The sequence below is a fragment of the Chrysochloris asiatica genome, unplaced genomic scaffold (assembly GCF_000296735.1).
Source record: "Chrysochloris asiatica unplaced genomic scaffold, ChrAsi1.0 scaffold00219, whole genome shotgun sequence".
In the NCBI taxonomy this organism is placed as follows: Eukaryota; Metazoa; Chordata; class Mammalia; order Afrosoricida; family Chrysochloridae; genus Chrysochloris; species Chrysochloris asiatica.
This window is the reverse complement of record NW_006408737.1, coordinates 3,665,779-3,677,257: the sequence shown is the minus strand read 5'-3', so window position 1 is coordinate 3,677,257 and position 11,479 is coordinate 3,665,779. Positions and strand designations below refer to the sequence as shown.

Sequence of the window (11,479 nt, the reverse complement as noted above, 5' to 3'; positions counted from 1 at the left end):
ATGGAATATAAGGTAACCACAATGGGGTTAGGGTGGAGGGTTTATTTTGGGTGTTGGGAAGGGCAATACAAGAAGGGGGCAGGAGGCAATAGAACAAGATAGACGGGAACACTGAGACAGGTTTGCATGGCCTAGTGGAACAGAGGGAAATAGTGATGCATACTCAACCTTGGAACAACAGGGCTCAAGGATACAGGGATCTAGGTATAGCTTGAAGAGGGTAAATAATACTAAAATCCTTGACTGCCTTATGAAAAAAAAAAAAAAAATGCTCCATAGAAGCCAGTATGGCAAGAGTTCGGGACATACTCTGGTAGTAACCTGGTTCTGAGTCAGGCTGCTAATCTCATGGTCAGCAGTTTGAAACTACCAGCGATTCCACGGGAGAAAGATGAGGCTTTTTCTGCTTCTGTGAAGAATTACACAGGGTTGTTATGAGTCAGAACCACTCTAGGGCACATAACCCCTTTCCACCACCACCCATTCCTGGAGAAGGATATCATGTTTGGTAAATTGGAGGGTCAGCAAAAAAAGAAGCCCCCCCCCCCCAGGAGAGGGATTGGCATAGTGGCAGCAACAGTGGGCTCAAGCCTAACAATGATTGTGATTATGGCACAGGACCAAGGTAGTGTTTTGTGCTGTCGTGACTAGGGTCACTATGAGTCAGAACCAACTCAATGGCACCTAACAACAACAAAAACACTAAAAATCAGAGCTAGAATATTTAACTTCCAGATCAGTGGGATGGGGATTAAAGAAAAACAACAAAGTGAGGTACACAGGAAATATAAAATAAGATGGTAGAAATATTTACAAATTTGTCAGTAATCACAGGAAATATAAACAGATTAAACTGGTTTGTTAATATACACTCAGATTAAGAAAAAAATACAACTATGTGCTTTTGAAGAAACAACCTAAAATACATGGATATGAAGGATAGACCCCTATAAATTGTTAAGTTCCACTGAGTCAGTTCCATCTCATAGCAACCTATACAAGGTTTTTGAGGCAGTTCATCTTTGTGGGACTAGAATGCCTCCTCTTTCTCCCACAGGACAGTTACGTAGGATAGATACCATTGAGCAAACTGAATCAAGCGGAATTGAGCTTGCAAATACCTTTCTCTGCACATTTCCAGGTGTTTCCTGGTTTCAGGATTATCCAGGTGTAGTGCTAAACACTTTACATGAAGTATGTCACTCAATATACGTAAACTAATGAGAAGAAATTCCTAGGGTGGTTGCTTCCTTTGCTCTGAATCAGTTTGTGGTGACATTGAAAGTACTTTTGTCAGCAAGTTTTCATGCTTTACCAACATCACACCTTCCTTGCTCATAGTTTTGTTTCCTATACATCCTTGAAAGAATATGAAACGACCTAATAAGTGTTAGAGTCCTGGTGTGGCCCTGTGGGTTAATGTGCTGGACTGCAAAGTCAGTTTGAACCACAGGTCAGCAGTTCAAGCTCACCAGTTGCTCCTCGGAAACCTCATACAGGGTCACTATGGGTCAGAACCAACTTGATGGCACTTAACAAGAAAAAGAAGAAGTCTTGAAATTGCTATGAGTAGTTTGCATACACCATTCAGGGTGTTTCCTAGAAACTGTTGTGGTGTAAGTGGAGATCAGAGGTCCAAGACTAGGTCTTCATATAGTACTTAGATAAGTTAGTATAAAAATTTTATCCAAAAAAGACCCCAAACTCTGCAAATGACCATTTCAGAGGGTTAAGTGTCAAACTTAGTGTCCCCAACATCCTGGCCTAGTTTGAAAATTTACCTGAGCTCTCGTCTCTCTCCTTCCTGTTACAGAAGATGGGGTCCCTCGCGCAGCGCGGTCCATGTCCCTCACACTGGGAAAGGTATGTGAGTCCAAGTTAATACCAGCACTTCCAGAAAGTGGCTGGCAGATGTTCCCAGTTGCCCAAACAATCATTCTGTTTCCATTCTCACTAGTTCAGCCTCTGACATGTTGCTTTCTTGGTCATAGTTTTCCTGACTATATGTCCCTTAAATATGATATGACCCATAAGCCTGGTATTGCTATTGATAGCAAGAAACAGTTATTTCTACTCAGAGAATGTAAGATCATTTCTGTGCTACGCCTTAAGATCTAATAAGCTAAAATAGGAACACGTTGAGAGACCACTCACCACAAGTAGGTAATTTGTGTCAACTTTGGTCACGCTCTCCACACCCTAACACCCTAACACTATCATTATCCTAAACCAAAATATTCACTGAATATCATTACAGCATTAGGAACTAGTAGACATTTTTCAAGGCCCATTTGAACTGTGATTACTTCTATTACCAAAACAGTATACACGGTCACTTCTCTCCCACAGAACATGCCCCGGCGGAGGGTCAGTGTAGCTGTGGTTCCCAAGTTTAATGCCTTGAATCTGCCTGGTCCATCACCCAGCTCATCACCCATCCCATCCTTACCAACCCTGGTGAGTATGACAATGCATGCCTCGCAGCCCTAGTTTGTCTCTCCCTCAGTCACACCACTGTGTGATCTTGAACAAGGTGTTGGATGCTCAGATAATTTTATTTATAAACTCTCTTTTCATGCTTAAAGCACAATTCTCTAAGGTCTTTATGATTTCTATTGCAGAACCTGAGTTTTAAACCCAGTGTCATCCTCAGTTCATTGTGCATTGCTTTATTACAGTGGAAAATTGCAAAACAACCTAAATGTCCAAAAAGAGACTAGTTAAATTGTGGTTTCCTATAATGAGCTTCTATATAGCCACTAAAAATATCATTATATGTATCAATAATTACTAGCATTAAAAAAACTCTACAGTTTATTGTTAATTTTAAAAGTTTTAAAACTATATATAGCATCATCTTATTTTGTAGTTTAAACAAAAAAGAGTGTGCTTCTGTATGTAGACAAAAAAAAAAATCTGGAAGAATATATATGAAACTATTAATAATGGTTTTCTCTGGGTAAAAAAAGGTAATTTTAATTTTCTCCTTGATGCCTTTTTATATTTCTATAATAATCATGCATTACTAATAACCATGAAATAATCCATTTCCATTTTTTGGAACAAAGACTATTCCTACCTAAAACTCTTCTAATTCCCCAGTGGTCTCTGACCATGGCTAGCGCTATTCTATAAGGAACAATTTAATTGTATAAACAAGAGGTAAAGTAGATTCAAACTGTATTGTGCCAATAGGTAGTAATAGCTCTTCAACTTCTTTCATCTCTTTCTTGCTTCAAATATTTCATTCTTCTTTGAAATCCACCTAACCTTCCCAATCACCCACTAAAACAAAGAAATCTGAAAATAGTTTTTAAAATCAGGCTGAAGATTAATATGTTTTAAAATCAGGCTGAAGTTAATATGTTTTATCAGACCTATTTCCCATACCATACCTAATAGTATACATGGGTTTCTAGGTATATATTCCTTTAGATCACAGCTATATATTAAGATCACTAGGGAAATTTTTTAAATTTTCTATGTCCAGGCCCCATCCCAAGACTCTAGAGTGGATCAGTCATTTCAAAAAAATCTCCCCTTGGTGATTTTAACATGCAGTCAGGTTGGTTGAGAACCATGGTCTTAACCAAGTCCATTGCAACAAAACAATGGTGGAATTTATAATGAAGAAATTTCAGATGACTTGAGTTTTTGTAATGACAGTCCCTATTATGAGAATTGAACTTGAAGTTATATATCTAAGTCAGTAATTGGCTCTCATGAATGCATACACATTCCCATCCATGGGGAACTTAGGGCCTGCATTTGATATGGAACCAATTAGTATTCACAGACAGTAAACAGGGGAAAACTGATTGCTCAGAAAAACTGATTGATCCCTTCCAGAATTAGACCTCAAAATGAAAAATTGTTCTTAGTTCAAGGAAACCCAGAAGAGAAGTTGCATGCCCCAGAGGGAAGAAACACAAAGGAAAGAAGGCCAAGGGAGGCCTGAAGGAAGAGGCCAATGTCTGGGCTCAGAGGCAGATAACAAAGTGTGAGGAAGAGGGAGGAAAGCAAAGAGCAGAAGCCTCTCCCCAGCATCATCAGATACCTAGTGGCCCTGACTTCTTCCTTCAGTCACTTATCCTTAATTCTCTATCTACTGTTTTTCATTCAGTCAGAATCAACCAATGGGAAAGGCAACCTACCTGTCACCTCAGCACTGCCTGCACTTTTGGAAAAGTAAGTTTGTTGTTATTCCTTTTTATTTTAGGGATGGCTGAGGAAAATTGCCCCAGCTTACATTCTTCATTCACTCCTTGCCCCTAAAATATAATGGAAAGCAAATTATGGTGTAGGAGAAATGAATGGGACTGTAGAACCCACAAAGATCCTAGATTGAGTTAGCAAAATTACTGGACCGGGAAGATGCCATGGCTGCATTCCAGCCTACCACAGTTTATGAAGAGCTCAGAGGAGATGGAAACCTATTCTGTTGGTTGAGATTCTTTGGGTTGCACATACAAGAAAGCCCGCACTCAAACCAGCTTAAACAATAAGTTCAGAAGTAGATGATGCTAAGTGTGGTACAGCAGGGTTCCAACTCTATCGCTCGACAATTTATTTGTCTCTGCCCATTTGTATGTTGACTTCATCGTCAAGACTCATGGGAAGTTGCTACTAGTTCCAGGTATGCCATCCAGACATGATAGTATCCAGAGAAAGAAAGGGACCAATTCTTTTATTGTCGTCTCTCTTATCTTTTTGACAAAAATTGGAACATGGCCCCTTTGTAAACAATCACAGATTTGGGGATTTGGATTATCATTGTGTTCTTAGACTATCCCTTGGAGCTAGGGAGAGGGTCAGCTTCCCATGAAGCTTATTGTCAAGAAGGGTAAATACCTAAGCGAAATTTTGTTGCTATTAGGAAGGAAGAAGTGGGTGAGTATTGATTTGGAAACCAATAGTCTCTGCTGCTCCTGACTTTTCTAGGCATCTATGCAATTTGCAGGTCTTTTCATCCTCAGCCACGGAAAGACAGGCTATTTCCACACACTCGTAACTTGCTTTCCAAATTATTTCATTTGTTTGCTGCGAAGCATCTGGATCACAGCTGTTATCTCTCAGAACTTTCCCCTTGTGTCTTTCCTCAGTTGAGAAAATATATTCACCTCTTTTCTTCCTTCTAAGTTGCCTTGAGCCATCTTTAGTACTTCATTTTTCTTTGCTGTTAAAATAGTTTTCCTTGACCTAGAAAAAAAATGTCTATATTGAATCCATTCTCAGTACAAATGACCCCCCAAGTTCCTTACTTTCAGACTCTTGGAATATGTGGTTACCACTCTATCGCTTAGTGATTCAATCATCTTAGTCTTGAGGTTTCCCCAGCAATTCCTCTCCCATCTCCCATAAGCTTATCCTTCATTATGGAGGATATTTTTGATAACCTTTCTGATTACTCTAGGAAAATTGTAAATGGTGACAGTTAACAACCATGTGAAAGTAACTGAGATTATAGAATTTTAGGAAGTCCCTAGAAGTCATAGTGACTAGTCCATGGTCTCTGAATTTCTACAAAATTGGTCTATTGAAGCCTCTTGAGTAAGAACCAGTTAACCTATTGCTGCTGAGTTGATTCTGACTCTGCAAACTAATAGACAAAATAAAACTGTCCCCTAGGGTTTTCAAAGCTGTCATCTTTACAGAAGCAGACTGTCACATCTTTCTCCCATGAAGTGGCTGGTAGGTTCAAACTGCCAAACTTTCAGTTAGCAGCCAAGTGCTTAACTAATACACCAACAGGGCTGAATAAAATTCCCCCTCCTCTTGCTTCCAACCCACCAACTTCTTCTCCAAAAACATCCCCAACAAGTTCCTATTCCCATCTCTAGATCTTCAGAGCCAGCCCAGGCAGCAGTGGTCCCCAGCAGACATAGATGATTTCAGGCCCGGACTCTGTAGTACCAACGCTCAGGTCAGATGAGAACTTCTATCCAAGGCAGCAGGGATCATCAAGAACCTGAGCAAACCTTGATAGGAGAAACTGAGGCATAAAAACTGAGGATAGAATACAGCTGGAGACACCATTTCAATGGTTTAGAGCCAGGATGTACGAGGATCAAGGCAAGTCAATCAAGCAGATCCCAGGAAGGTGTAACAGTGCAGTTCGGTCTAGGGCTCAGCAGAGAACTTGCCATACTAGTCATGCTGTGGGCAGACTCAAGTATTGGGAATACACCCAACACTCTAAAGAGGCAGGGATACGGGGAGGGGAGGGATATCGGAAAGAGGAGGGATTCAGGATTAATGACAACTTGCCCTTTGGATTTCTGAAATATGCTAAGGGACTTCCATCTTGGTGTGGTGCTGTAGGTTAATGCGCTGGACTACAAGCTTAGTTTGAGCCGCAAGGCACTTAACAACAACAACAACACATTTAATAGCTTCCCAAGAGGCTAACAATGATACAATCTGAACATAAGAATAAATTAATATTTTCTGTTCTATACCCAAATGCAGTTATTCCTGATTTACCAATATTTTTAGAGAAATAATACATTATAATTTATTTAATATGCATTACTTTCTAGATTGCTGTATTTACTTGATGCTAAAATGATTTCACATTTCCAAAGCACACAGTAACTAAGCAAGAAGGGAATTGGCCAAGCACATGAAAGGTGATGAGAAGATCAAATAGCTTGTGCCAAGTTCATACAGTGTTGGATTACTCAATAAACAAGGTAAACACGGGCTAACTTGTGCTTACTTACTAATCTATAGGGAACAATTTCACATTTTTCACCACATCAAAGAATTTGATTCTAGATATGACTGGCAACTGTCTCTCTCCCGATTCCTCAGCACCTTCTTACAGAATCTAAACCTTTTCAAATTTAAGTCCCTGTCAGGTATGAAGTACCTCCATCCCTGAGTTCACCAGGAAATACTTGAGAGCTGAGTACATGGCTAGAGTTGATTTGAGAGAATTCTGAGCCTCTTGTAGGTCATTTCATAATTACCAAGGTCTAGGAACTTGTAGACTTAGAGAAAAACACAGGTAGAGAGTTATACTTAAAATTAGTCTAAAAGATGAAAGTAGAACAGAGCTCAAAAATATTTCCATAATTTGGAGGAGCTGTTTATTCATCTATTCTTCTGTTCTTTCATTCTTTTTATGTAGAATGTACTAAGGTGGGTCACAGGACAATGGGAAAGACAGATGGGAAAATATGTTTGATAGCTGATATTGTAAGTTGAGGGTTCTGGAGTGGCACCACAGGGTAAGCACTGGACTGATAACCATAAGGTCAATGTTTCAAATGCACCAGTTGTTCCTCAGAAATCCTATAAGGGTCATTGTGAGTCAGAACTGACTCAAGAGCACATAACAACAACAATCATAAGGCAGTACAGGTTGCTCAGGGGGTACCACATGTATAACAAACAAAATAAAACAAGCATCTAACTCAGTTTGGTATAGGGTAGGGAGAGGAGAAGCTCAAAAATGTTTCCCATGGGAACTTACTTTTAAACTGAAACCTGAAGGATATACAATTACACCTTTGTTGTTGTTGTTATTGTTTGCCTTCAAGCAGGTTCCAACTCATAGCGACCTTGTATAGGGTTTCCAAGAAGCAGCTGGTGAGTTTTAATCACAAACCTTGTGCTTGGCAGTCCAGTGCTTATCCTACAGTGCCCCACCAGGACTCTCAAAAAATGTTTCCCATAGCAACTCACTTTTAAACTGAAACCTGAAGGATATATAGTTATTATCTTAAATGGAAATAAATGTTGAAGTTGTAAGGGATTTCCTTTTATGTGGATCCACAATCAACCCCACTGAAGCAGTAGTCAAGAAATCAAATAATTTGCCAAATATTGATTGCATTGGGCAAATCTGCTGCAAAAACACCTCTTTAAAGTGTTAAAAAGCCAAGATGTCACTCTGAGGACTAATGTGTACCTGACCCAAGGTATTTTCAATGACCTCATATGAATGCAAAAACTAGACAATGATTAAGGAAAACCAGAGAAGTATTGATACATTTGAATTAGATAGAGTGTTGGTGTCAAGAATATTATACCATAGACTGCCAAAGAATGAACATATCTGTCTTGGAAGAAATATAACCAGAATGACATCCTTAGAAGGAAGGATGTCAAGACATCTCCAGTGCTTTAGACATGTTACCAGAAGGGAGTAGTCCTTGGAGAAAGGCAGCATGCTAGTAGATGGTTAGAGAAAAAGAAGGCCTTGCTCAGCAAGCTGGATTGCCACAGTAGCTGCAGCAAGGGACTCAAACATGGCAATGACTGGGAGGGTGATGTGAGAGCATGCAGTGGTCCATGCTGTTGTCCATAGGATTGCTGTGAGTTGGAACCACCTTGACAACACCTAACAACACCATTAGGCTCTGAATATAAAGCACATGGTATAGTCAAGGAATGTGCTTAATCACAAGGTCAGTTTGAACCACAAGTTGTGTGGTTCAAACACACCAGATGCTCCTCAGAAACCCTATACAGGGTTGCTAAGAGTCAGAACCAACTCAACAGCATTTAACAACAGCTATTACTTATTGCATGTTTACTTTATGCTAGATGCTATATTGATTTACATTAATGATCTGATTTAATCTTTATAACTAATTCCATGAGGTACATGAAATATTAATATCTTTACTTTATAGATAAGGAAACTGAAGCTGTGGGAAATTCTTACTGGCCCAAGGTTACATAGTTAGTAGATAATAAAATAAAAAGGTGCATTAACCTCTTTAATACACCCTCCAACTGAAAGAAGTTCAGCATGACTAGCAAGAAAAGGGTAAATTTAAGAACTTTTGAGAGGTGAAAGAATATGGTGAGTGACTGGGTGTGGCATGGAGGCAGCGGTAATGTATAAGTGCAGAGTGTGTGCAGCAAACCACTTCCTGACACTCAAGGCAAGTTTTGTTAAAGGAGCCACATCATATTCATACATCACAGATCAATATAATATCTAAATGGAGTCCCGATGTGGCTGTAGAATCATCACTGGATTGCTAACTACAAGATCAATGGTTCAAACCCCCCAGTCACTCCTCGGAAACCCTATATACGGTCTTCATAGTCAGAACTGACTTAACAGCACTTAACAACAACAATATATAAAATAACCATTTCTCTATACTTTTGAAGCATCCATTGTAAGTTGTCCAAAGGTTTTATAATTACGTTTGCATAATGTTACTTCTCCATGCTGATAATAGTCTGGAGTGAACAACAGCTAAAATTATCCCCAATCAGTTTGTAGTAAATCCCAGAAAGCTGAGACTGAGGATTGGAGCAAGGATGCATCGGGCCCCCTGGGCTAGGGACCCTGAAGGAGCCTACGAAGTTAAGATCTGTTCACCGGAAAGTATTGTGACTGTGGGAAAAAGTGAATCTAATAGACTTGTCTGTCCAACAATGTATTTTTATTAAGTAGCTCCTCACATCTCTGAGAGCTGAGCACAAGGACAAACATTTTTGACCCGGTGGATATTAGAGAACAATGAGCCTCATTTTAATGAAAACAGAAAAGAAAGCACACAGGATTTTGGGTCAGGGACAGATGCCAGGGATTCATGAGGGTTTGGCCCAGAAGTCTCAAGGGTGGACATAGTCTGTGCTTAGCTCCCTGATTTCAGCCATGAATAGGGATGCCTTCCATCCAACCCAAACATTGGGTTCTCAGGATGTAGCCATTCACAGAAAGGACCTGCCTATTATAAGATTAAGAGGCTGGCAGAGAATTCAGTGTAACTCTACCAACACTAAAGGTACCTATTGTGTGCTAAGCACCATTCTGAGTAAACAAAAAAATAAAATAACAGTCCCCTCCCTCTGATCACAGTTAGGTGGGAGGAATGGGCTTGTATGCAAACCCCAAAACTGCACTATCTCCAAGTCATGTTGTAACAGAGGCAGAAAGAAATAACTTCAACCAGAAAGCACTGGGGAGAAGGAAACATCAACAAACACTTCAAAAGGGAGACTGGTTTTATTGTTTTTTGTGTTTCCTAGATCTTGAAAATTCATAAGGAGAACTTCCAGGCAAGACAGACATTTAAACCCAAACCAAACCCATTGCCTTCAAGTTGATTCTGACTCATAGCAATCCTACAGGACAGAGTAGAACTGCCCCATTGGGTCTCCAAGGCAGGAAATCTGTACGGATGCAAACTGTTGCCATACTATTCTCCTATGGCAGCTGGTGAGTTCAAACCACCATCAGTTAGCCACGGAGTCCATAACTACTGTGCCACTAGGGCCCCTTTGAGCAGATATTTAGAAAACTAAAAAGTTGTTTTAGAGATCAGTAGATAATATGGAAATCTATGCATTTTGTGTTCCCTCCAAAACTCACACCCTAACTCTGGTATTAAGCTAAAGGCTTTCCTAGCCCATCTAACACAGCTTAAAAGAAGAGCAGCATGCATGATCAATCACGACTCAGCCTAAAGATGGAAATGACTTCATTCAATAGTTACTCTTGCCTTAGACCCTATACACAGCTTAGAACATAGGAAGAGACATCTATTTAAAGGAACACCCAGGGATAGGTGGAAAACACATTTTGATATGACATTAGATACCAAGGTGAGTTAGAATACCAAGTGTCCTAGTCAGGGCAGCCACTTAGTAAATCCGAGTTTGGGTTTCTCATCTGTCAAATGGGATAATACTGTCAAATGGGATAATACTCCTCATGGTTGGCAGTCAAGAGGTTGGGAAGATATTAGCCTGCATAAAGTCAAGTTTGAACTCTACCAAATACTAATTGTATTGTCTTGGACGTGTTATTTAGCTTTTCTGAGCTTTGCTTGGTTTCCTCTGTGGTCACACTGAAAACAATATACGATTGACCCTTGAACCGCACAAGTTTGAACTGTGTGAATCTACTTATAAGTGGAACAATTACATCAACTACCTCCCCTGCCTCAAGGCTATTTCCTCAATTGCATCCTCCACTGGCCTTTCTAAGAGCTGCACCCACCCAGGCCACTCTGGTGCATCATCTCACAAGGTTGCTCACAGTCCTCACTGGAACATCCAAACTCCAAATAGGGCCCCTGCCCACATACCCCTTCCTAGACCCCTCTGTTCCAGCCACTATGCAGTGAATGGCTCCTGGGTTTTGCCTCCCCAGCCTCTTCTTCCCCTTTTTGGGGTAGTAACACCTAACCTCATCCAGATAGAACTCCTAACCTTATCTGGATAGAACATATCCAGTTCAGTCATGAGGTACAATGCTGTCTGTGATAGGATAATATCCATGTGCCTACAGGGAAGCCCAGTTAATACCACTATTACTCAACTTTACACACCAACCATTAAAGCCAGTGAAGATGAAATAGAAGAATTCTACCAACTTCTTCAACCTGAAATTATCAAACATGCAATCAAAATGTATTGATCATTACTGGTGATTGGAATGCAAAGGTTGGGAGCAAAGAGGAATGACCAGTAGTTGGAAAATTTGGACTTGGTGATAGAAATGATG

The 11,479-nt window shown here is 40.1% G+C and overlaps 1 protein-coding gene across 1 annotated transcript in view; it reads left to right on the top strand.

The window, feature by feature from the left end:
* Positions 1–11,479, top strand: part of MRVI1 (murine retrovirus integration site 1 homolog) — a 190,061-nt gene that overhangs the window by 149,882 nt on the left and 28,700 nt on the right. The window contains 3 exon segments of the mRNA XM_006873009.1: positions 1,814–1,863; positions 2,350–2,457; positions 4,124–4,188. Of these exon segments, the coding sequence (XP_006873071.1) occupies positions 1,814–1,863; positions 2,350–2,457; positions 4,124–4,188 (223 nt within the window).